Source organism: Archocentrus centrarchus, chromosome 7 (assembly GCF_007364275.1).
Source record: "Archocentrus centrarchus isolate MPI-CPG fArcCen1 chromosome 7, fArcCen1, whole genome shotgun sequence".
Lineage (NCBI taxonomy): Eukaryota > Metazoa > Chordata > Actinopteri > Cichliformes > Cichlidae > Archocentrus > Archocentrus centrarchus.
In genome coordinates, this window is record NC_044352.1 from 8,053,147 (window position 1) to 8,080,227 (window position 27,081).

At 40.2% G+C, this 27,081-nt stretch overlaps 1 protein-coding gene across 1 annotated transcript; it reads left to right on the forward strand.

Annotated features, from left to right (window-relative positions):
• Positions 1–26,448, forward strand: vwa5b1 (von Willebrand factor A domain containing 5B1). Its single transcript, XM_030734111.1, has 21 exons — positions 1–139; positions 314–475; positions 1,469–1,688; positions 1,817–1,971; positions 2,726–2,857; positions 4,967–5,091; positions 6,403–6,579; positions 7,514–7,624; positions 9,039–9,241; positions 10,354–10,468; positions 10,688–10,873; positions 11,045–11,246; positions 13,918–14,114; positions 14,881–15,127; positions 18,382–18,675; positions 19,218–19,355; positions 20,888–21,022; positions 21,595–21,666; positions 22,141–22,210; positions 24,043–24,166; positions 25,035–26,448. Exons 1-21 carry the CDS (start codon positions 1–3, stop codon positions 25,665–25,667), a joined length of 3,837 nt encoding a protein of 1,278 aa, XP_030589971.1. The 3' UTR covers positions 25,668–26,448.
• The last annotated feature ends 633 nt before the right edge of the window (positions 26,449–27,081 follow it).

Below are 27,081 nucleotides of genomic sequence, written 5' to 3' on the forward strand. Positions count from 1 at the left end.
ATGCCTGGACTCATTAACAAGCAGAACCGGAGCGCTCTGCCGCTCAGTGTGTCTGATATCAGTTCCTGTGTCAGGGGTTACACTCTGGCTCTGACAGCTTCTATGACCTATGAAAATATTGAGGATCATGACATTGAAGGTGAGTGAAACTTATTTGTTAGTTTAGTTATATCAGCACTCACTACTTTTGACCAGTTTAAACTAACCGTACGCTCTTTTAAGCTCTTGTGAAATTCAGTATTATTGACTGAATATAAAATGCTTGGTTGATGGCTTTCCTTAGTTCTGTTTTCTCTGTCTTACTGCCTTTTAGGGATTTTCATTTATCCACTGGAAGAAAATTCTATTGTTGTAGGCTTCGAGGCTATGATATCCAGTCAAATTATAACACTTCAGATCAAAGACAAGGCAAAAATTGACGACTGTTATCTGGATTGCTGCAGCACATCTAATGGAGCTCTCCAGAGTGGCAGCGGTAAGACCAAGCAGCTCTAATCAATAGCGTTACATTAGCAAAAGATCAAATGAGATGAGTGAAAGTTAAAGGTGCTGAAAGTGAGGAAACCACTGAGAAGTATTACTCAAGTCTGCAGCTCCCCACCAGCTTTGTGGAGTGCTTTAGGCTCTTTTATGTCTTTGTGTTGGTTTCACAGCTGCAATTGTCGAGTTCGTTACGCTATCTTTCAGAAACCCCACAGTTTCCACTTTGGTAATCCCTAGCTGCTGATGACAGGGCAGCTATAAAGCCAGATATTTCCCTTGGGAGATGGTGGAGACCAAAACAGAGCAATTATTGGATTTAAGTCAACAAAACAAAACGAGATGATAATATATCAGTGATGTCACCACAAGGGGTAGCACTTAATCTGCCAGATCCCTTGAAATATACAAAGTACAATATTCACTTTAGCTCTGGGGGGGAGCTTCCTGCAGTCAGCAAATGGATTTCAGGTACATTAGGGTGTACTAGGAGATAATGGGGCATGTAGGATCCAGTTTTAGGTGCTTGGCTTATGTTAAGCATGAAAAGTCAGTTTATGTTCCACCCAACTGCATTGAGTTTGATCATTTTTTTTGCCTAGATAACAGAAAAAATGACATTTCTACATTATCCCTTTAGGGCTTCTTTTTTTTGCATTGATGATTTTTTGCAGTAATGATTCAAGCCTGAATTCACTCTGAAGATTTTGCTATGCCTAGCATTAGGATTGTGCTGAAAGACATGTGCTTAGGAAAGTTTTAAGTTGTTCCCAAGTTTGTAAGAGGTCAGGGAGTCAGCGGCATAAGTGATAAATATATATATATTACATAAATCAGTAAAAAATGCTAGAAAGGATTAAAGTGAAAATTTAAGAACGGAATCTGTTGTGTAAGATAACTGTTGGACAGCTTTGCATATATTTTACACATACAGGACCATAATCACTGTGGTTATTGTTGAAAATTTTGCTGCTTCCCCTTCTAACAGGACACATAGTGATGGATGAGGATTTTGAGAGGATAGTGTTAGTAGTTAACCTTGGGATAATCCCTCCCATGGAGACGGTCCATATTTTGGTCAGTACCTCCTCCGAGCTCTCCACTCTGCCCAGTGGGGGCATCAGAGTCTCATCCCCACCGGTGTGTACGCCTCGGGTGCAGAGGTCCATCAATGAGGAGCAGGGATTATCCCCAAACTTCTCCAGAACGTAAGAAAACAAAGATGCAAAACAACAGAAATCACTGTCTTTGTGTGGATTTGCCACTTTAAGCTTTTCCCCCAGTTCTCATATTTCTATATGTTTTTAGCACATTACTTATAATTTGCCACTTTTAGGCGGGACAGACAGACCTGTGCTTCAAGTCCCCATGACCAAACTCCCAATTCACCTCAGCTGTGGTTAGCTTCACTGCTGGAGGAAGAGGCCATCAACTCCATGGACTATGAGTTTAACTTCCAGCTGGAGATACGGGCTCCCTATCTCCTTGCAGGTCTGTGAAATAAACATTTCTCCTAGGACAAATCTGAAGTTTTCACATCTGTAAAAATCATTTCTTGGTTACGCATTTTGCTGACTGCTCTCTTATATTTGGACTTGGTATAGCGTAGCATCAGGACTACATAGCTAACCTGGATTTTTCTAGTACCAGCACTTCTAAAGGTCTCTAATGAGCTAACAGTTAATCTTTATATAGAAAAAATACATATTAAAATGACAAGTTGGCAGTGGTGAAATGATTGACTAAGCAGAAACTTGTGTCTCACCATAAAGTTGTCAAATATCTAGTGCAGACTCGTGGAAGCCACTGATGATAGATTGACCTAGTGTGCAGCTAGCTGTTTCCCCATATTTAAGTTTCATGAATGAAGCTTCATATTTAATCTACAGATGTGAAAGTGGTACATTTTTCTTATTATGGACAGTAAGTGTTGAAAGAGAACAAATTGAACATAGAGTTAGTTCAGGCAGGCCACCAAATTAAGCTCTGGACAGTTCTAGCCGATCAGCTGATCTCAGCCCACATTAGCTGATGGCTCAGCTGGTACTGCTCTAAGCATCCATTTGGCAAGTTATAGAGCACTCTATTTAAGCTGCCTACAGTTGCTGTAGGCATCGGCAAGCCTCCTTTCATGCTCTATCCGACTTAATATGTTTTTCCACTGATGCATGCTCTGTTCCTTAGCATTTTCAATTTATAGGACTAACAACATGTTATTTGATCTACTGGCTGATGCTCTACGCAGGTGTGGAGAGCCCTTCTCATGCCATCCGAGCCGATGCAGATCCTCTGGCCCGCTCTGCTACCAGTATTGTCATCACCCTGGCAGACAAGTACACTTATGACTACCCGGTCATAATCCTCATCTACCCCAGTGGTAGGTCTTCAACTTTAGAACGTACTCATAATGCAGCCCTGCAATTTTGTTCCTCCACTCTCAAGTAAAACAAACCAAAAAACAGTTATTTCAGCTCTGTGAGACTTTTACTCCATTTTAGGCCATAATAAGATCAGTGGAAAGGTGATTCACTGCCTTACGTTTTGTTGTGAGTGCCTCTTTGGGAAAAAAGGTCTTCTGTTATTAATGTATGACATGCCAGCACAACCAGACTCTGTTGTGTGGGTGGGTGTTGTCAGTTTTCCGGTTCTTGTATTTCCCTCACTGCTGTCTTACCCTGCAGTGTGTGGGGGCCGTTTGTCTCCCAGAGGGAGGAATGAGCCCCGCTCAAACTGATCCAATAGGCCTCTTATGAAGGCTCTGTTCACAAACAGACCTGCGGCCAGAGCTGGGCAATTTAATTCATCTCGGACGAGTGCTGCAGTTTCAGTCACAACATGGATGCTCAGCCCGAGCAGAGAGATGGAGGAAATTGAGGTGCAATACGAAAAGAGGCACAGTCGGGTTTCACCATCAGCTTGGTTGATTAATTGCTTAATTTTCTCAACTTATTGCTGGGTTTCTGAATGGCTCAACATTTAAATGTAAGACTTTTTAATACTCCATGCATTGCAAATTAATATCTGTTTTATGACCAGAGAAAAGAATATTAGCAATAATCAGAAGGGATGAAAAAACATCATTTTCAGATGTTATTTTCTATCAATAAACGGAGCTTATCAGCAGCATAAAATGGATGGATGAAGGGACGGGTCTCTCAACCAGCAAAATATCTAATTAATTAAACCGCCTCATGAATTTTAATGTCAGAAGTCTTCTATAGTAATACAAAAGCTCTTTTCTCTTATGGTCTGCAGAAAGCCAGAAAAGCATTTAGGATAAAACTGAAATCGATATTTTTAAAGTTTTTTTCAAGACCTGCAAAATCTCTGTAGAGAAGTGAAATAACAGCCCAAATCCCCAAGAATTATGCAGTCCTCTGAGCTCATTTAGCTATTTTTTTGAGGAAATTAGAAACTTCTATAAGAAATAAATACCAAACCAAACCATTTGAGAACTGATTGAAAACTCAGCACTTTATAGTTATAACTGGAAAGACCTCCTACCTCTATGAACATATATTAGGAGATGTAAGGGCCTTGTAACAATATGGCCAAGTGCAGGATTTGAGTGGGAGGTGCCGTCTGGTTACAACAAACCAAGGCAGGCAGTGGACCAAACCACTTTAAAGATGGGTGGGGTGGGGTGCAGAGTATTGATTTTATAAATTCTTTAGACTGCATGGGGTTTTCAACTATTAGATATAAACTGGATCCAACATAATCTGTTTGACACAGCTGTGTGCTCATTTGCAGAGGAAGTGTTCATTTAAAGAGTTTCAGTCAGGAGTCACAACTGAAACAGCCAAGGTGAAGGTTGCTGATGATCTCGGTGCTAGACCTCAGTGCAGCATTTGATAATCACATTTTACTGCAGACACTAGAATGCACCATTGTTATAAAAGAAAATGGACTGTGCCCTTTTGAAACATATATATCTGATAGGTAAGCAGGGAGTCTTCATCACACACAAAAGTTAGTCACGGAGTTCTGCAGGGTTCTGTACTCACTCTATGCATGCTTCCCAATATTATTAGTAAACACTGCATAGATTTCTATTGCTATCCAGATGATACCATCTCTTTCTCTCTCTCAATAGATAGATAGATAGATGTATGTCCTCCTTTACTACATCCACTGAATTGAACTAAAGTAAAACTTATCTTGTGAAGTTTAGGGGCCAGTAGCTGTATTTTTTATTTTTTTATTGCTTATTGTGACTTATATCCTGAAGTATTATTCTGTTAGTGGCATTTTATGCCTGTGTCAGGGTTCATGATTCAGGTTTCATGAAATATGAAAATATAGGGTGACAGAAAGTACTAGACACTAAAAGGGAAGAAAAAGAAAAAAGTCATGTGAAAATCTGTATTTTAAGATTTCCATACTTTCCTTCCCTTCAGCTTCAGCCGTCTGTCCATCTGCTTCATAAACTTGTCTGCAGCATTTATAGTAATGTCTTTTGTCATGACCAACTGTGCCACTTTAGAGCCTCATGTGCCGCATGTGCTCATTGAGAATGGCGACATGACACAGGAGGAGTATGATGAGTATCTTCACAGCCGGAACGATTTCATCAAGGCCACCAAGAAGGATTCCAGCAATGAGAGGAAAGTGAGTGTCCCTGACGTGAGCAGCACACCTGAACTGATGGCCACAATATCATATCACTTTAATTTTAAGTAGAGATGTACAAAAGCACAAGATCACAATAATGACCTGCAAAGAACATTTTTTTTATTTTGCTATTTGTTCCAATTTAGTGCAGTCTAATACAATGACATCACATACTAGGATTTCAAAATAGGGTTGAATCAGCTCCTCAAATATCAAATATCCAGAATTATGCCAGAAGCTTGTTGATGGCTACCAAAAGTGTCTGGTCGAGGTGCAACTTGCTGAGAGACATTTAACCAAATATTAGTGGGGAAGCAGCTAGCAAGCATTTAGCTGAAAGTTAGCTGGGCTTTGAAACTTTTTTAAAAAATTCGAATAAGTACTTAACGCAATTCTAACTAAATGGGCTGGTTCTTATGTAGTGCGTTTCTACTCGTGCACTCAAAGCACTTCATACAAAATGTCTCATTCACACAAGCACTTTCTTCTACACCTACAGGCTTTCTATCTAACATTTACACACCAAAGAACACATCAGAGAGCAACTTGGGGTTCAGTATCTTGCCCAGCGATACTTTGGCATGCAGACAGGCGCAGCCAGGGATCGAACCACCGACCTTTCGATTTGCAGATGACCTGCCCTACCTCCACCCCAGAAATCAGTTCATATTTTTTGAATCTACCTAGCTTTTTTTTTTTTTTTTTTTATTCACTAAGAGTTATATAGCACAAAACCTGGGTCATAGTATGTGGATAAAAAAGGCTTGTCTCCTGTGTGCGCACAAATAACTGTTAATTGGTAGTATTAAGTATGCCTACATCTGGTCAAAACAAGTCTGTGATACTTCTTTCATTCTTGAAGATAATGCACAGCATAATTTCCCTCAGTGGTGTTTTGACTGATAGGTAAAAGATTAAGTGTCATTTTATAACGAACAAAGAGAGACTTCACTGGGTTTCAGCTTGTTAGCTCCACTTTCACTGCGGCGCCCCTGGTCATGCATGTGCCCATTTACGTCTCAGCTATGATGAGGTTGTTAAGTGACCAGCAGCAAACAGGAGGAGGAGGAGAGAGCACTTAGCCATAAAAATGTGTTTCTATGGAAACACTCCAAAGGCTCTGCGCAGTCTGCCTCGACTTTTCCAGCACATATACATACAATAATTGATGTGCTTCTTCTACTGACCTGATAACTTGTCACCTTTTTTTTTTTGCTTCTTCAAACCTTTAATTAAAGCCTGAGCAAATTCGTCAGTCAAACCAAAGCCCCCCTTTAATTCATGCTTTTCTTTTCTCCATCTTTATAGGTAGATATAATTCACAAGAGACTCCATAAGGATATCCTCCACAACCCTGTGGTCATGCTGAACTTCTGCCCTGACCTCAAGTCCATCTGCTCAGACCTGAGGAAGGTTCACGGCGAATTTATCTTCCTCATCGACCGCAGCGGCAGCATGAGCGGGATTAACATCAACCGTGTGAAGGTATTTTAATCTCGACGTGGCGTGCGTCGCTATAAAAGCAAACATTAAAACGCATGCTGATTTACATATAAATTGCATACCATATCACACAGCGTCGAGTTTTTTCATTAAAAAGTATTACAGCTGATGTCAAACACATCAATATACATTTTCAATGAGATAAAATGGAAAGTTAATCCATCATATGTGATTTAAGGCTTGGAAGGCGTACATTTACGGATATTGATCGTACAAATCATTCACTGTCCACCTGTCTTCCAGTTGCTAGGTTCTGAGGTCTAATCGGATTTCAGTAGGCTACCTGCAATGCCAAATCAGGGTCATCCAAGGTTGATACTTTTTTTTTTACCATGTTTACTTTGCTGCTTGTGCACTGACTGTGTCCTGCGATGTGATGCTGGCAGGTGTTCATTTGTGACTCATACTCTGGGTTTTATTGGAGGTGTTACTACACAGTCTGGGCTTAAGACCAAGGCGAGCCTGGCTGTGATATAATGAATATTTACCAAGAAATCCTGCAGAATAGCTTTTAATATATCTATAAAATTGGAACATTATGTTTGTTTGGGTTTCTGTGCGCCTGAAGGGATGTTTTATTGCAGGTTGTGTAGTCGATGAGGTATTTGTGATATTCACCTGAACAGAGGTTGAGATAAGTGGTATTCTTCTAGAAAGGGCTCCTCTCCTGTAGAAAAGAGGCAGTGATGGATGAAATGATACTGTGTGATGGCTCTCACTCCTCTCAGGGAAAATCTGCTGCAGAGCACTGACAGCTGTGTAGAGCACATGTTTCCATTTAACCAAACATTAAACAGAGAAGTGTTTTTTTTTTTTTTCTCTTTTAAAATTTCAGATTTCACATCAGTCTTTGTTCTGTTCTGTGTTGTGATCACGACCTAATTTGGCTCCCGGTCGTCTTCTTTTTCTTTTTTAGGATGCCATGGTGGTTATTCTGAAGAGCCTGGTGCCTGGCTGCATTTTCAATGTCATAGGATTCGGATCCACATTCAAATCACTATTTACAACCAGCCAAAGCTATGAGGAGGTAATGCTGCTCTTTATAATGATTTTAATGATAGCTAGTTTATTGATCATGAGCAGTACAACCCAGACAAAGCCTTCTGTGGTAGAAAGTATCTCTGTAGAGCAAAGACTGGACATAAATGCATGTGCACTTAAACATCATGTAACCCAACTCACAGTGTTGATCGTCCTGGACTGTTGTGAGTGCTGCTCAACACCACAGACTGTACATGGAAGATGGATGTAGCCTCTGGGCCTAAAAAGTAAAGCCAGAGTGTCTTACTTATTCCTGCATTCTTTGTAGTGGCCAGCAGGGGGCAACACTGCTGTAACAAAAACATTTCCGGATTTTTAGAAATCTATAGGAAAATGATCCTTCGGGACGCTCGCTCTGTGACCTCAGTAAACACATTCCTGATGACTTTAGGGGCTCATTCACTAAATTTTCAGGTCACATTATTCCTTGTGTTTCACATCTGGTTACAAAATGTGAGGACTCATCTCAAGGCTTCACTGTGGGACTTCACCAACCAGCGGGTCAGCTAGGTGTCTATAGACTAGAAATAAGATGGATGTAACAACTGGGGACTACCTTTTTGAAGATTTGCTTATGCCATCTTGTTTATACAAAAGGGTATGCCTGGGGAGTTTTCAGCATAGATTATCAGCTAATGTCAGCAAGATACATTTACTTCACTGTGATGATAAATGGGATGGCCTAAATGCATAGCTTAAAGCCATGTATTGTTGGAACTTTTTTGCATTGCTTTTATTTTTTTAGCCTCGGAGGCTAAAAAAATGAAAGCTTGCTGTTTTTTTTTTGTTTTGTTTTTTTCCTCCAAAGCATATAGCTCAGTTCTGTAGCCACCCACCAGAAGGCTATCAACATATTTTGGCTTCACTTGTAGGAGCTGTCAAGACATGACAGCTCAACAAAGCATCAGACGTCCACTTGCACAATCCACACAAACAGCGTTTTAATTTAACAACGAATCTCATTGTTCTTAACATTAAGCAAGAGGATATTTTTACACCAAACTCCAAATTAGTTACTCCATAACAATGTCTAACCATCCCCGAATCAGAGCTGTGACTAAGCGGTGGAGCTTCAAATCAGAAGCTTAATGACTCAAACTAAATTTTACCTTTTATTTTGAAGGCTTTTATGATTTACTTATGTCACTTTGGACAATTCTTACGAAAATGCCACCTCATTTTAGTTTCAGCGCTGATTAATAACTGCTGAGATCTCAGAATTAATGCAACCATGTCTAATTATTTTAACACCTTTATCCTTGTGAGTGGTATTGCAGATTAATTATGGATTACTGTGCTTTACAAACAGTTTCTTTTTAACTTGACTGAGTACAGATCTCTGTGCTGTGTGAGTACAGCAGCGTTTTGTCTTTTATTAACACCTTATCTTCACGATCCAGGATGCCCTATCCATCGCTTGTGAGTATGTTAGAAAGTTAAGAGCTGATATGGGGGGGACCAACATCCTGGCACCGCTCACCTGGATCCTGAGACAGCCGGTGACCTGTGGACACCCCCGCCTGCTCTTTCTGCTCACAGACGGTGCTGTCAGTAACACCGGCAAAATTATCGAACTGGTCCGCAGCAATGCACGCTACATCAGGCAAGTATTGATGTTACCACACTCTGAATGTTAGATAGAATAATGAATAGCATTCTCAGGGATACTGTCAATATTGTATTGCAGCAACCTTTGCTGTAAAAGCCGTTCTGGCTTCCAAACATACTATACAAGAACACCTTTGATGCTAAAGACTATTGTGATAGTAAATTCATCCTCTGGTTATGGTTGTTATGCAATGTTGAGCTTGCATATAACATAAAATCACAACTCAGGCTTGTCGGGGGGCTTAAATGCAGCACCTGATTCTGCAGCTGTGATCCTCTCAAAATGAAATCTGACAATATGCAGCTCGTGTTGTTTCATTGTATATCGCCACAATGAATCTCACACGTTTGTGCACCCTTGAATTCTGATTAAAAACCAACAGCAAGTCAGTGTGAATAAGAAATTAAAAAAGAAAGAAAGCAAGCATATGAACACCAGCTGTCGAGTGAGAGGGAGCAAGAGAGCCACAATAGATCGGCAGTGTGCAGGGAAATCATTTTATGTTACCACCTGCATCTACGTCTCACACTGAGAATCCCTGTCCTGAGTCACTCTGGACATAATTGACTTTTGTCCACTCCCTTTTAATGGATGCCTGCCCCCAGACAATTGCATTAGGTACACAGAGCTCGGCCAAACCATCAGAAATTCCTGGACCGTTATCGCTCTGTGCACACAAATCAGAGCCGCCATTCAGAGACAGGCTCAAACAACAATGAATCTCCATTTTTGAGAATCTGTGTTAGATTTTTAACTATGTCGAGGGGGACATTTCTTTTTTTAGTCTGCGCTCTCTGATTTAATTAGAAATGCAAGCTGGTGCAATGAAATTAAGCAGCTCGTCCCTCTGTGGACAATGGAAGAAAAACTGTAAAATCATTTGCTATCAGCCAATCTGCTAGAAGAACTATTTTAACTTCAGTTTCACTAGAAAGGACAATTTAGGTGTTTTATATAAAGCTATTAAAGAATGATGCTATTTCCAGTATATAAATGTCTTTGCAGCATCTGCGAGTTGTGTACACATTCTGGAAAGACACCTGTTGTCATGCTCATATATTTCTTGATCTGTCCATGGAGCTGCAGTGTTTAATGTCTTTGTGCAGATGTTTTACGTTCGGCATAGGGCAGAATGCTTGCAGGAGGCTGGTGCAGGGGCTGGCGACAGTTTCCAAAGGAACAGCAGAGTTTCTCACTGACGGTGAAAGGCTGCAGCCCAAGGTACTAATTTCTAGCTTTGTGTTGCTTTCCTAATGACAGCGAGCTATTCCGAGGGCCACTGGAGAGCCATTATGCAGAGATTTCAAAGCGCCAAGTGTCTGCCACTGATACCAATTAGGAAATCATATCTCAGAGACGCCATTCGCTTTATGTACTGGTCAGAGAGAAGCTGTCTTGTAGTGGAAAGTCTTTTTTAGTTGGCTTGTTTTCACTCCACAGATGATAAAGTCTCTGAAGAAAACTATGTCTCCCGTACTCAGCGACATTTCCATTGAATGGCTCTTTCCTGAAACCAAAGAAGTGCTGCTCTCTCCCGTGGGCAACACCTTTCTGTTTCCTGGGGACAGTCTGATTGGCTACAGTGTGGTCTGTGACACCACCCGCTATCACGAGAACCCCAAATCTGTAAGACACCTGCTGAAAAAAGTGGCATGCATGATGATATTCTCTTTTGTAAACACTTCAGAAGAGGAACACCAAATTACACCAAGTAGCAGCTTTTAATTAAAGAAGCTTTTAATCAAACCCAGTGAAAAGGTCTTTTTTGCATGTGTCACCTACTCAAAATTTCAACAGGATAAGAGGAGGCGATACAGCATGATGCGCTCTGTTGAGTCAGCCAGCTCAGTGTTTTACCACTCTCAAGAAGAGGATCCGGTGAAGACAGCTGGTGACAGTCTGGGTTCACACAGGGAGGGCCCTTCTGGCGTTCTGTATGATTCCTACCAGGACTCCGTGATAGACTGCAGCCCTGTCTGCACAGATCACGACCCCATGGGTAAGAACTCAGAGCACAAATGAGTGCTCGGCTCCTTAATGAGGAGATTTATGTTTTTCTAAACTACGGATTTGCAAAAATGTCAATTTGTGTGCTTTCATTCATGCAAATTGCTATAATTTAGGTGTAATGCTTTTTATCCCAACTACTGAAGTGGTGGGTTAGGCAGACTGAAATGTGTGTTAGATGATTGACAGGAAATTTTGCACAGGTATTCACACTACCCACAGGGTGAGTCATATTGAATTTCATGATCCTTTGACATTTTTCATCTAGCGCTGCTAGTTTATATTTGCGGTTTTGATTGAAATGTCTTGACAGCTGCTGGATGGATTTTCCTTGAAGTTTAGTGCAGACATTATCATCATTTTAAAAGCCTTTGTGGTAATTTAACTTTCTATAAGGTTAATAATTTGCCCATTACTTTGCTTTATCACCAGAAACCTGCAAAACTATTCCCAAAGCCACCAGCCTAATTATGCCTTGGTGAAGTATAGGAGGTGACTGTGCAAACACCGCTAATCCAGTGGTTCTGAAACTTTTTCTGGCATGTCCCACTGACTAGCCCACGGCACAATTCAAGTGCCTGCCTTTGGTTGTCAGTACACATGCCAACAAGATAGTTTGAAGAGCTCAGAGTAGGGCGGTTGTTCCCAAACTTCGCAGGGGGGCGCCCTAGCGGGGCCTAAAACTTAAAGCAGGAAGGATGCAGTAAGAATGATGCGTTGTCGTGAACTGCTAGAAAGGCGTGGAGTAGTTTGTGCCAGGACTGCCAGGTTAATGTAAAACAGATGAGTAATTATATCACAAATACCAAAACAAAGACTATAAAATATGTCAAGGCTTATGCTGCTGTCGGCTTTAATGCGGTGGGCGATGAAGAGAGAACGCAGTGTGCTGTGTGTCTTCATATATTAGCTTCTGAAAAAGGTAGGACACCACTTGGAGACTTTACCTGTTCTTTTTTTTTTTTTTTTTTTAAAGTAATGAGGCACACTGAAGTTGTATTTCATTATTACTTTGAAGTCAGTGCTTTGAATAAAAATAGTTTGCAGCCAAGGTTGTATGTCTTTATAAAGGTACATTGCAAACAGCTGAATTAGATTGTTTTTAGCCTTTTTTTCCTTTCAAATGCTACAAAGGTTTGTAGATGTACATCTACCTCTGCATTTAGTTGATTCATTAGCACAAAATATTTTTATTTGTATAAATTATTAATATTCACAGTATCAGTCAAAAGTTTGGACACACCTTCTCATTAAATGTTTTTATTTATTTTTTCCTACACTGTAAATCAATTCTGAAGTCATCCAGACTATGAAAGAACACATAAGGAATCATGTAGTAAACTTAAAAGTGTTAAACAAACCAGAACATGTTTGAGATTTTAGATTCTTCAAAGTAGGCATATTTTGGCATTTTCTCAGTCTGCTTTATGAGGTAACCACCTGGAATGGCTTTCCATTAACAGCTGTGCCTTAGCCAAGAGTTAATTTCTTGAATTTCTTGCCCTCTTAATATGTTTGAGAACATCACTTGTGTTGTGAAGAGGTAGAGTTGGTATTCAGAGAATAACCTGGACCAGCCAGGACTGCTCCAGGAAAGGAAGACAAAGAGTAATTTCTGTTGCACAGGATAAGTTCATCAGAGTTATCAGCCTCAGAAACCACAAGTTAACAGCACCCCGATCAGTAGAACACAGATCTCAATATCAGCTGTTCAGAGAAGCCTGCGTTCTTCTAAAGAAGAACAACCAGAGGAAGAGAATGGCTTGGGCACAAGGCATGACGTTAGACCAGCGGAAATCTGTCCATCTCTTTGTAAGATGCAAAAAGGTCAGCAGATGGTTCCTACATGTGTAGTTCTCACTGTGAAGTATGGAGGAAGAAGTGTGATGGTGGCTACCACAGCATTCTGCAGCAACATGCCATCCCATCTTAGCTTAGTGGGACCATCATTTGTTGTTCAACAGGACAGTGACCCCAAACACACCTCCAGGTTATGTAAGGACTATTTGACCAAGAAAGAGGGTGATGGAGTGTTGCGTCAGATGACTTGGCCTCCACAATCACCTGATCTAAACCCAACTGAGACGGTCTGGAATGAGTTGGACTGCAGAGTGAAGGCAAAGCAGCCAACAAGTGCTCAGCACCTCTGGGAACTCCTTCAAGACTGTTGGAAAACCATTTCAGGTGAAGCTGACTGAGAGAATGCCAAGAGTGTGCAAAGCTGTAATCAAGGAAAAAGATGCCTCTAAAACACATTTTTCAGTTTACTACATGATTCCTTCTGTGTTCCTTCATAGTCTGGATGACTTCAGAATTAATTTACTATGTAGGAAAAGAAAAAGAATAAAAATAAAAACATTGAATGAGAAGGTGTGTCCAAACTTGACTGATACTGTATATATTACAAGCTTAACATGTTACTGACTTTCATATTATTTCAATCAAACGAAGCTTCTGGATAAAATAAAACATAACTGCTTTTCTAAATGAAGAGGGGAGGAGAAAGTGGTGAACTTGGCACGCTGATTCAGTAATTACCGTTTCGGTCTGGCAGAACCAACAATTATGTATATCACAGTGTTGTGGATTTGCTTTTTAAAAAAATTTTTAAACATTTTTTGGGGGGTGGGGTGACTTTTTTTCATTTTTAAACAAAACATTAGGTTTAGATAAGACATCACCGAGAAGGCGTGCCTACAGTACCAACCAGATATCAGACTACAACCCAGCAAAGAAAGTCTACACTCCCAGTGACCCCACCTCTGTGGTGGCAAAGAATCCACTGAGGAGAGCCAAAGTCCAGGAGCTAATAGGCCAGATGAGCCCTGAATATGATGCACAGTGGAGGAATGACTACCAGGTGAGCTTTTAAGAGGAACTGCTTAATTTTTTGATTTGTAAAATTTCTGTCCCTGATTTAACTGCATAAACATGGACATAACGCACAAAAAAACCCACTATCAGCTATACAGGCAGGAAACTCTTATCATGATGATTATGATGGAGCTGTCATGCTGTCATTATATAGAAATTGATATTTATATTTAGTTGACAATTAAACAGCCATCCGAGCCTTGTCTGGATTGAAGTATAATCAAGGACATACTAATGTGCTCTCCTCAGTAATGAAGGGCAAAATTTATGAATTGCAATTAAGTCTGTCTATGACTCAGGGAGTGTGTCAGTATAACTAAGCAGAATTCACTGGACTGTGAAGAAACTATCTTCTCCTGAGAATCCAGCTGAGGATTTAATATATTCTTGCATGATTAACTGAGTAAATATAGCAAATTTCAATTTTCTGTACAAATTAGAAGAGTAATCTAAACGATGTGGTACCCTCAGGCCTTTAACACTAATCAAAAACTCAATACTGCGATGGCCATTCTTGCTTTGTTACGCTGACATCTTCTGAACTAGAAAATTGTCAGTTGCCCTGTTAGCAAGACACTGCATGCTTTGCAGAATCCTTATGTAATTATTCACTTGAAAGCCCCGTGAAACCTGAGCCTGAGTGAGCACATGGAAATGGCCAGAATTACAATTGGTAGACAAGGTCGCAAATCTTATCAGACCCCTGATAGCACCAAGGTACTTCAAATTAAAATGCCTTCTATTGTTTTCAGCCGCAGCTGGCAAGTCTCTGTGCCACTTCTACCAGAGGGCGTTCTGCCAGCTGTCACAAGCCGCTCCTTCAACAGGAGATCTTTCTGCAGCAGGAAGCTGACTCTGAGCTTCATTTTCATCCCCAGCCACAGGATGAGCCACAGCCCAGCGGCAGCAGTGGGATGCCTGTGTCTCACAGTGCTACCAGGGAAGATGGATCCAGGTCTTCCACAGACAGCCCATCTCTCGGGAGCATTGGAGACACAGGTGAGAGGACAAATAGAATTGTTCTGTATTTATAGAAAAAAAACCAAAATCTTTTTTTATCTCTAAGAGAAATTAAATATTTTAAAGCTTGCCTGATTTTTATGTTGTAGCAGCTAATAGTTTAAATTCAGAGTCCATGGTTATAGAGGGGCTTAATAACAAGTGCACTGTAGCAGCAAATTAACAGAGTTAGAGAGTTGGAAGATAAACTCCAGTGTGTGCAGATATATAACTTACAGCGAGGAAGTGATTAGCTTAGCTTAGTACATAGAGTGTACATAGAGATAGACTGTCCCTTAGAAAAAAAGGCTCTAAATCTTTATTTTTTTAACATGTTAAATGAGACCTGTTATGCTTTTCCTTATTTTCTGTCATATATATAAGTATACTGTTACAATAGTTGATACTCATATTCAACATGGCCATTGTTCTAAATGTTGATGGTTGACCTACAGCCAAATTAGTTACCATTCCAATATGTCACACATTGTATAATTAAACATTTGACAGCGGAGCTCTATAGGCCAACAAGTCTCATGTTTTTTTTCCTTTCTTTTTTTTTTTTAAATCATGCAAGGCTACTTAAGTGGCCACTCTAGTCCAAAAAATAAAAATGGAGTTGTAAATGAGCACAATAGATTCCCTTTTAATCTTGAAGTTTAAAAATGCAGTGTTATGTGGACAATATGGGGTGATTAGTACTGTGCATTGCACAATACCATCACCACTGTGTTATCCGTACCATGCCCATGTCGTTGACCTTCAAGGTCCAGTTTATTTGACCAGTCTGATCGTGTGCTGTGCTGGGATGTGGTTAAACGAAAGATGCCCGTGCCAGCTTGAAAAGGTAGGCTTGGCCATGGTTCACTTGAGCTCTGGTACACACATGTAGTGTGATTGCTATCTCTGCTCCAGCACGGAACTTCAGGGCTTCCTCGGCAACAGCTTCCTCCATAAAATTTAAGTAATTAACAAATATGTGAAAGGTCAGTGTGTCACCACTGCCCCAGTGAAGCCACGCAATGCATAAAATCATGAAACTCATGCTCTGCAAGAGTCAAAGTTGGCACCAGAGCACATGGACTGGACGGGCAACCAACTTTGACAGAGTGACATTTGATTCATTAATTTTTTTTTTTCATTGAACAATATAAGGAATATATTATAGTGTATTTAGACAGTTTAATAACATGCAAGCAATACATGTCTTAGAAAGGAAAAACAGGAGAGATATTTTCCCAAGAGACAGATGAGGACAAAATTATTAGCAGTCCTATGAAATCTTAAGTTTTATCAAAATTTTCCCAAGTACTTTTTTTAACAGAGCCAGGAATTTTCAACATGGGATTTCTAAACATACTAGTTTTTAGTAAATTATTTCCATTTGCACACAATAACAGAATTATTTCAGAAAAAACCAAAAATGACCAGGAATACTATTATTAGCCCACCCCCAAAACTCACCTTTGTATTGAGCCACAGCAAAAACCACTGCTGTGCAATAATGAGCTTTAACTCTGTAATGGCAAAAGCTTGCAAAATCAAGTTAAAACTGAGGGTTATCATCCAATCCACACACAATATAAAAATGTCAGCAAAGGTTTGAGTTGTCACTTGAGAAAGTATCATGCTAAAAACAAAAGAAATCAGTTTAAACTTGAGAAAAAGAATCGTTAATGCTCACAAAGCAGGAGATGGATATACAAAGTTATCACAGCAATTCCAAGTATCAAGAACTGGAGTGAGAAGTATCATCAAGAAATTCAAAGAGCACCACACAGAACAAGCACACAGAACTTCCTACCTGTGCAGAACAAGCCCGACACAGGTAGGAAGCGAAAGATTTCAAAGGCTTTGGAAAGAAAACTATCGAGAGATGTGTCTAAAGACCCCAGAACAACTGCCAAGACACTAGTGAATGACTTAGTCAAGTTGGGAGTTGTAGTCTCAAAGAAGACAATCTCTAGAACTAGTAACACAGGATTGGCCTGCTAGGTTGCAGACCATGAAAAACTCCACTTATGCTAAGGACAACCCAGAGAAAGATTATGCATACTGGAAGTGCGTTCTTTGGTTAGATGAGATGAAACTAGGTCTCTTTGGTCATAGAGATGCTGCTTGTGTCTGGAGAAAGAAAGGAAAGTTGTACAGTATAACCCAAAGAACACCATCCCCACAGTGAAACACGGTGGTGGGAGTGTTATGCTGTGGGGGATGCTTCAGTGCGTCTGGAACTGGGAATCTCATCAAGGTGGAAGGAATGTGTAAGAAAGCAGGATACGTGAAGATTCTCAAAGAAAACAACAAGCAGTCAGCAGCAAAACTGGGTCTGGGTTATAGCTTTGTCTTCCAACATACGGCAGTCCTGGTGAAGATCTACCTCCAGAAGACCAAAGTGAACATTACTGACTGGCTTGCACAAAGCCCTGACTTCAATCCCATTGAAAATCTGTGGGGTGAACTGGAGACCAATGTCGATGCCAGAAGATCATCAAATTTTCATAGGGTTGCTAATAATTCTGTCCTCATCTGTATGAGGAGTACTTCACAAACTCTGACTTGCACAGGCCCATCTGCTCCAATTTCAGTGTCCTTGTCAGTCATGCTAGTTACTAATCATGCTAGATTGCTGCAGTTATTATTACCCAAATAACTGACTTGAGCTTGAGCTGGAATAACATATCTGCCATGGGGGTTTTAAAGCTTTTTTACTACCAAACTATATGACAAAATTTTACGTATGTTAGTAGAATTTAGCTGAGGTTCATAATGCTGACAATGGCAAGAGGGCATTTCAAAAGCTTGTGTGTGCATAGAAGAGAGAGATAGTACGTTTGGTGGAGAAGCTGAGATGGTGAGACAATGTGATGTGTTCTTGGCCTGGATTGTTAAGGGCAGTGTGAGCACAGGCGGCCAGCAGGGGAGAAGGGAAGGAGAACAATATTGCTCAAGTATGGTAAAAAGCAACCAAGCCTAGTTGTGACTGATGTTGGACTCACGGGGAGAACAGGAACTGTTTTTCTATATTTGGGGACAAAACAGAAAATTATCTAGGAGATGAAAAACAGAAGAGGTAGAGTTTTAGAAAACAGTTATTAAAGTAGAAAATCTAGCAGACAGAGAGCTTAGGAAACAGGAAATAAATTAATTCAGTACAAATCCAGTTCCATGCGAGCAGCAGCAGGTAATAAGCTTAAGGGAAACACAGAGGGATTGAAAAATCCACATCAAATCTTGCTCCTGTGATGTTTCAGATGGTTATGGACACCAGCTATGCCGAGCAGAAACCCCACAGGACGCTCACACTTCAGATCTGGGTGCTGCCAACCAGCACAAAGGTGACTGCAAGGCTGTGGTGTCTGGACTGCTGTGTGGAAAACCAATGAAGTGGGAGGTGGTGTTTGATATCGAGCCCTTTCTGAATGGCCGGGAACGTGAGGAAAAGGTTCATGAGGAGCTGTGGAACGAGACCTTCCACCACCTGGCCGGACGCTCCATCATGAATGACTTTGAGCACATGGCTGATAAGGAGTGTGAGATTGAACACGGTGAGCTCTGTGGGGATTTAAATGTTTAAAAGAAGATTGGGGGGATGCTGAGTAAATTTTAAGATTATAAGAGAGAGCGGCAGTAGGCCTCCTACCCATTTAAATGTGATATTTGGCTGTCTCTCATCTGGTTTTGGCATTTTAGATATAAAACTTTTAACAAATGGGTCATTTTAGCTTACTCACTTTTTTTTTACCAAAGGCTTTTTAGAAAGGACTAACATCACTGTCAGGTCTATCCATTCGATACAGAGTGTTAGGTGGTATCAGGTCCTTTAGAGATCCTGGAATGTGGATTATTTTCCTTTTGAATGGAGTCAAATGAGCTGTTTCTCCTACTTTCCAGACTAGTGTTAATCCTCTCATTTACTTCATAACAAGAAAGAAAATAAGCACATGTCATTGATGGTTATTGTCACTGATAACATATGTTTGGAATCATTTTATTTTATGTTATATAATCAAATACAGTGTTATGTAATATTATGTAACATGATGATTTTATATATATATAATGATTTTCTGCTCATTGTGATTCACAGGGTCTGGCAGGAAGTACCAGTTATATGCTATTCACACCAGCAAAGCTTGCAATATACTGAGCAAGTACACAGCATTTGTTCCCATTGACCTGGACACGAATGAGTATTTGCAGACATGCATTAAATACTTAAACCCTAGTAAGTAACGCAGCTTAAGAGTAACAAAGTTGCAATAAAAATGTTTAATCATCTGCTTATTTTTAAAAAGATTGCTGTTGTGTCTGACAGAACCATTTGTAGTGTCATATTTGAAGTGTGATATTTTGGGAAATGGCTTTTTGTGCTGTAGAGTTGTACAGTTTAACACGGGAATGACTCCCTTTTCAAACCAGGCTCCAGTGGCAGCCACAGGAACTGCAGTTTTTGGCACTTCCACGCTCGCTTGATCTTTCAACTTCTGAGGTTGCCCCTTGTTTAAACCTTTTGTTTGTGAGGGGCAGCCAATCAAAAGATACTTGTCTTAAAGGGACATTGGCCTTAAAGGAAGTTGAGCTAAAATGGCTTGTTTCAGACAGTGAGCTGGGGATCTTGGATTAACCTGAAGCATGAATTATGTAAAGCTACTCCACTTGAGTCCAAAGATGGAATAACAGGTTCCCATTAAATAATACTTTATGGAAACTATTATCACTAGAGTGATAATAAGGCAATTGAAAGCACCACATTAAAGGGCCTATATACAGGAACAGATAATCAGTGATAAGCCAAGTAGAGATCATGAAATGTAAATTAAATTCAGCAACATGTAGTGGTAACATAAAAAGTTTGCAATGCAAAAGTCTCAACTGTGAGGCAAGAGTCTACCAATGGGAGCAAAGGATATTAATAAATATACGATTGTGTGTGTATAAGAGGGCAAACCTGTGCAACAAGAGCCAGGAGTGTCCACCAGTGACCGACAGTCAGCTTCAACACAACTGGAGCAAGTCGATCACTTCATTTGTGGCAGAAGCTACAAGATCTCAAAAGTTGTTTCTGTGGGCAGCAATCAATACCTGCTCCTCCCCTTAAACATGTTAAAGTTGCTCTTATTAAGCAAAAAACATGATTTCCATGAAACAGAGACTCCAGAAAGTTTCCAACTATTCCTTAACCCTGTAGTGAACATGACTGAGTGGGTCAGTGGGTACCTCATTATATTCATCTCATTATATATACTTTTTTCTTAAAATGGCTCTTTTTGTTATACTTGTTTTTGATACTTGTTTCTTTCCTCTAAAAAATGTCATTTGTGATTTAGTGTTTTTAATTATTTTTATGCAAAAAGGGTTAGAGTAGACCCCAAGACTTCTGCTGTAGTAAATTTTCTTAGCCATGGTTCACTGCAAGGCATTATAATGTAGTAATAAGCAGTTGAAAATTACAATAAAATCAAAGCCACTTATTAAAAAACTCCACAATTTTCTGGGGTCATAATTGACTCCACACTAGCAAACTATATTATCATTACCACACCAGTGGACTAGTTTTTATAACATCTTGCCACAAAAGAACCCAAGAAATAGGTTAAAAAAATAAAGGGTAGGAAACATTTTTATGATTAAATTATGATTAAATCTCATGTCCGAGAACTTAAATGACCCATGTCATATTTAGACTAAAGTGCCGTTTTCTTTAAGTCTGAATTATGCAGCACCTGTTAATATCTCATGATTAAATTTTGTTTTCAGGTGATGGTCTTAAGAGGAGCTCACACTCCAGCTCTCGGTCAGGGAGCAGGAAAAACAGAGGTTACTCCGTTGGGCTGGGTCGCTCTCAGTCTGGCGGCATGTCGGAGGAAATCGAAGATGTCCTGCTGCCCAACAGTAGGCTGCATTTTTTTTATTCTTGGCTCACATTTCAGTCTCAGGGAAGGAGCTTTCATTCCTAGATCAATAACCAACTAGAGATACAGCAGAAAGAAATGAGACATAAAGAGGGCTTTTATTCAGGAGGAAAGCAGAGAGCATATGATCAAAGGAAGCAGTTAAAGGAATATTATTCTTTGGGGAAAGGATAAGAATCATACTTATGAACTGAAATCTTGGTTTATTTGAAATGTAAAGGTTTCAGTCCTGTATCGCCGGCTCAGGGAGCTGTGAGATTTTGAGCTCAGAGAGCGGTGTGCTACTTTACATTAAAAATAATCCAGCTTCAGCAAAGGGTCACAACATTTTAAACTGATTTTTCAGTGGTGGCATAGCAACAGCAGGAGCTAAGATGAGCACGCCATTCGAGCATCTGCTTGGCACTGCCAGTTACAGATGAGTTGCATCCATGTTATTAGACAGTTACTGCCCTTTTAAAAAGGAGAATGTCCTCTTAGGTTTGGAAGGATAAGAAATAAAATTAAGCACAGCTGACAGTTAATTTAAAATCTTTTTCATCATCGTCTCAGGTGGAGAGGACGGCGTGTCTCCGTGCAGCACCCCATCCTCTGCCGGCTGGGAGAGGTGTAGCTTTGCAGAGGGTAAGTGTAACACATCAAACGGTCAGCGAATTTGCTGTGTCTCCTCAATTTTCCCTCCACAAAGACCTTTGACATAAACCGTCTGGCTCTCTGTTGTCGTTTTCTCTGCAGCATAGTTGCACTGGTTCAAATGAGAAACATGAGATTATTGACATTTTAGTCCCTCTGCTTGTAAGTGACGACAGAAGCCGACACAGTTTGCTGGCTTGTATTGACAAATGCTGTCTGGATCTTTTTGGGGAAAAAAAAAAGAGAAACAAACAAAAGGGTTTCTTCTGGAGAGGAGAGACAGCCACTGGAATGTCTTCTGCTGTCACTTACATCTCAGTTGGTGTATTTCACCACTATTATATCTCACACAGGAGGGAAAACAAAATTAAAAGTGACAAAAAAAAAAAAAATGATGCCACTGCTTCGCTTTTCTCTCTTTACCTTGGCTAACTCTGCCTCTTTCTGTGTTTTGCTGTCTCCAAGTCTCCCAGAGGAGTCCCTCTGTGACCTCTGACCAATCACAGAAATCGGTGGAAAGCCTTTTTTCTGCCAGGTGGGTGATTGGAGGCTTGCTGTCTGAATAAATGTGCTGAAGCTGGCGCTATCACCACACTAGGGACTTAAGCATTATACTGTAATTCTGCTGCCTCACAGGGCAGAAAATTTTCTTAACATCATCTTTATCCATTCCTGTCAGCTGAGTTTGGCTTTCAGTGTTTGTATTGAGGTTAACGTATAAGTTGTGACCCTGAACTGGTGAGTTACAATTTCTTCTCCTGAAGACAAAGACTCTGCAGCCACGCTTGCAGCTCTGTGAGCGGCTTCTTTTTAAAATACCTAGTTTACACTACAACATGCTGATGCCTCAGCAGAGTGAATCACTGTTCAAATGAAGGAAAGAAAGAGCCCAGATGGTACAAATGTTAAAAAAAAAAAAAAACATATTTCAAGACAGTCTCTAATGTTAAAACTCTTCATACCATTGCATGAAAAGTGACGTAAATCCAATCAAAAAGGTTTGGGGGGGAGTTTACAATCCTACAAGCACTTCTGATGGAGTATTCAGCCCCTATAGGCACATTAGACATCTGTCTCTTTTCTGAATTAACTCAAACTGTGACCTGATTTTGGTGTTAGATAATGGGCTAACAGACAAAGTTACATTTTGTTGCAAAATTTATATTTATAATATAATGTTTATTTCATTTAAAAAGGGATAATTCACATTAATTAACATGAGCGCTCAAATTCATCATGTAAATATGGGAAATTTAGCCATACAGGCTAATTTTTGTCTTCAGTCTCTTGCAGGTTGATGGCATTCATAACCTGTAAAGGAAAAAAAATCACATGACTGTTGAAGCATTTCACAAAGAAACTGAGTTGTAGAATCCTGTTTGGAAGCCTCGGCCATCTCAGTTTGTTCAAATCAAATGAGGGGACTGAGGGGTGGATACGACCGAGAAATTGAGGACACTGCATTCTCATGTAACTCTCAAATCATAAGCCTTTCCCTGAGGAATACCCTGCTTTACTGTGTCTCTCTTCTTTTGACCTTACATGGGGCAGCAATTTCCTAATGTTATGTTATACAATACAAATGTCTTACAGTTAAGTCCATAAATATTTGGACAATGGCACATTTTTGTAATTTTGCATCTCTGCATCACCACAATGTTAATTACCTTTGAGCCTCTATGTATCAAAATGTCAAATTTGTAAATAGTTACATAAAATACTTTTATAACCTCTTGAATTAAAGCTGACAGTGCACTTCCATCACATCTTGTTTGCATTAAAATCCACTGTGGTGGAGTGCAGAGAGAAAATTACAAAAACAACTTGTGGACTCAGCGTTTCACTATTACTTTAAACTAGTGATTGAGACCATAAACTCGTTAGACGTGTTTACTGAGGTTATAAATAAAGTGAGCAGTATAGTCATTTTCTCATTGGGTTTTATCCAGTTGTACTTCTTCAGAGGTTGCCCTCTGCTGGACCTTAGAGAGGAATGCAGATTTAAGGCAATTCTGCATTGACTTGACTTTTCACACCTCGAGGTTAGTTCACCTTAAAACGTCTGTGGTCTGTGCAGTTTCATATCCATGCATTCAATAGTTCTTGGAGATATTTCAGCATAGATAAAGGTATTTCTATCCGTAGGCATGGAAATGCCTAGAGGCTAAAAAACCCCTCATAGCCTATAACAAAAATCCTAGTTTTTTAAAAATTGGACTTCGAAAATGCGTAAATCTTTACATAAAAGAAAAGAAAGAAGTTGCTGCTTTTCTGTCCACTTACAATCAGTGGATTAAATCTCATGGTGGTGTGTGTTTCACATACTGCTCACTGTAATTTACTTCTGCCCCCCCTCTCCCCTTTAAGGCTGGCCCTCAGCAGGACTCGTCTGCTAACTCGAGCTGCCAAAGGATTCATGTGTCGATCTCACAGCAAGTCCGGTGATTCAATCGGAGAGAACGACATCGAGAACAAAGACTACATTCCTCTGGTGGGCTGCAGATCTTTACGTGTGAATGCTTTGCTAAGATACGCTAACTCGAGCTGACAGAGACTGTGACTGTGTCAGAGGCCGTTGAGTTAGAGTGAACGAGGAGTTGTCATTTAGGCTGTTCCGAATAGCCCCGAGGCGTTAAGGTGCACAGCACGTAAGCATGCTGTATTGTAGATTTAAATCCGACATATCAAATCTCTTTGTCTGCAAATTCATGCAGTCTCTCAAAGAAATAATTTGAGAAAAATGAAAACAGTTATGAAAAAAGGTCAGTCAGACATTATATACACTTGGAATAAATGAGACTTAAGCACATAAGAAATATATTGTACAGGTGGCGTCAGTTTGCTGATGAACTGCAAAAGAAATTGGAATGATGGATGGAATAATAGGCTGCTTGTAATATCGGTAATTAATATTATAAGTCCATGACTCTCCCTTTCAATAACCAAGACCTTGAAGGGAGCTCTTAACTGTTCGGCACATGCCACACTGTCTATATACTGTGTGTCAGAAATTAATAGCTGCAGATTAAAAGATATGTGGACTAGCTTCCCATGAAATGATTTCCTCTTCCTTTAACAGCGAGGAATCCTTGGTCAGAACGCCTCACGACAAGCTGCTGATTGGAGCAGTAAAAAGATGCGGTGCAGAAGAGCAGCGTGAATTTGAATCAGCTGTGGAGTTGCTTCCTCACTTCTCTTTTTTATTGATATGCAGAAAGAAAAACACACAATCTACCGACTGAAAAACGATTTAGGATCCACTCCAAACACATTTTCACCCTCTGCTTCACCGCAGATTGATTAAAGGCTGTAATAAATAAACAAATGAATACATTTTCTAACAACTTCTTTCTGCGCAGGTGTTGTTGCAGTTGGCTTGCGGTGCATTTCCCCTGGACGCGGCTCTGTGTGATGCCATTAATGTGCCCATGGACAAGCTAAAGTGGACATCCCCCTTCACCAGCCACCGCACAAGCCTGGGCCACTTGTCTCACTCCAGCAGCCGCCACACCGAGAGCGTTGATGACGGCTACAGATCACCATTTGAGCAAGAAACATATCAGCAACCTGCAGAGCACACCGCAGGCATTCACAGCCCGTCTCATCTGTCCAGGAGCACCTGGACGGATGCTGGTCCCTCCTCGTTAGCCAGCCCATCTGTCGCTGCCAATCCCCCGCTCTCCCCGCACTCCCAGATGGACAGTGCACAGAGCTCTGGGTCAGGGGGCTTGGAAACACCATCGGCTCTAGAAAGCATGGTGTGGGCCACAGCGGTGGCACTTGCCTGGCTGGAGCACAGCTCTGCCAACTATTTTATAGAATGGGAACTGGTAGCTGCCAAGGCCAGCATGTGGCTGAGTGAGCAGGACATCCCAGAAGGCCGGGATTTAGCCTCAGTGAAGGCTGCTGCTAATCAGCTCTTCATCATCCTCAGACACTGGGATGAAAACCTGCAACTGAACATGCTCTGTTACAACCCTAACAGCGTCTGAGTCCTGCTAGTCCAGAACTGAAAGTACTCAATCCCTTACGATACTATGCTAACTGAGGCCATGCTATTCTCTGATCAGCAGTTTGTCCTCTGGAGTCTGATTTTGCGTTGCAGTTGTGAACAGTGTGTGTTTTCTTCTGTTTGTGTGCTGTTCCTCCAAACATATCACAGGCTCTTCAGAGGCACTACAGTGTGTGCAAGCTGTTACCTCGCTGGTGCCATATGCTGTATCTGGATCACTGTTAGCAATGGAGCTATCTGATTTATGCCACTAATTTGAGTTTGAAAGAGAGGAATGCCAGTGTTAAATTTGTAGCATGCTGGACCACCAACCATCATCATCTGAGAAAAGCTATTACTGTCATCATATTGATGTAACACGGAGAATGCTGCAAAACTATGGTAGGAGAAACTGTTTCACTACTTAGCACATACCATTTTTACAACAATACATTGTGTTTAGATTGCTCTGTGGGGGGAAAAAAGGTTGAAAATAATAATCTGGTTACTTGCTCTCAGTACTGGCACTCTTTTCTAATGCTCAATGCCATTGCAGTGATAGTACTATTTGCCATTTTTTGCAGTTTAATTGTAGCAGAGAAAGAAAAATATGCAAAAAGCTAGAGAAAATATATCGTATAAGTTAATATTTTGTTTAAAAAAAATATGTGGTATATGTGGGGATCTATGAACGTGTATCTCTCTAGCATGTAATTTACTATCTATCCTTCATACAGTTTTTATTTTTCACTTATGTAATTATACTTATTTAAGAGTATAAGATTTGGTCATCATGTATTATTACTATTATTATTATTTTATTTAAAAGAAAAACATGTGGAGCTGGATGCACCAGCAGTTTGAAGGTTCAGAGTTAGCTTTGTTGAAAGTTGAAAGTTTGCTATGTAGAAGGGATATTTACACTAATTTAAAAGGGGGTGCACTACACAGACTAGTGTTCACACAGAGATTAGTTGTTTTATAATATTTGCTCTCTGTACTTGCCAGGTTAAACTGCTGTAAGCTGACATAAGCTTTGTCATTATCCTGTTAGAATTTTTAAAAAAAGTATTAAAGGTTTTTCTAAATGAAGCTTCTCAAAATATAGCTTCCAAAACTACAAAAATTAGGCTTCTAATACTCGAGATCACACCAGCTGCTGGGCCAATGTGCTCTTCAGATATGTTAAACATATTGACTTCAAATATATTAAATGCATTATATAGACAAAAGCATGGGCCACGCCTCGTAATCTTTGAATTCAGGTGCCTTTTAAAAACATTTGTGAAAGAATGGGTCATTCTAAAGAACTCATTGAATTTAAGAATGATACTGTAATCAGATGCCACGGTTGCAGTAAGTCAGTTTGTGAAATTTCTTCCCTTCTAGATATTCCCCAATCAGCTGTAAATGGC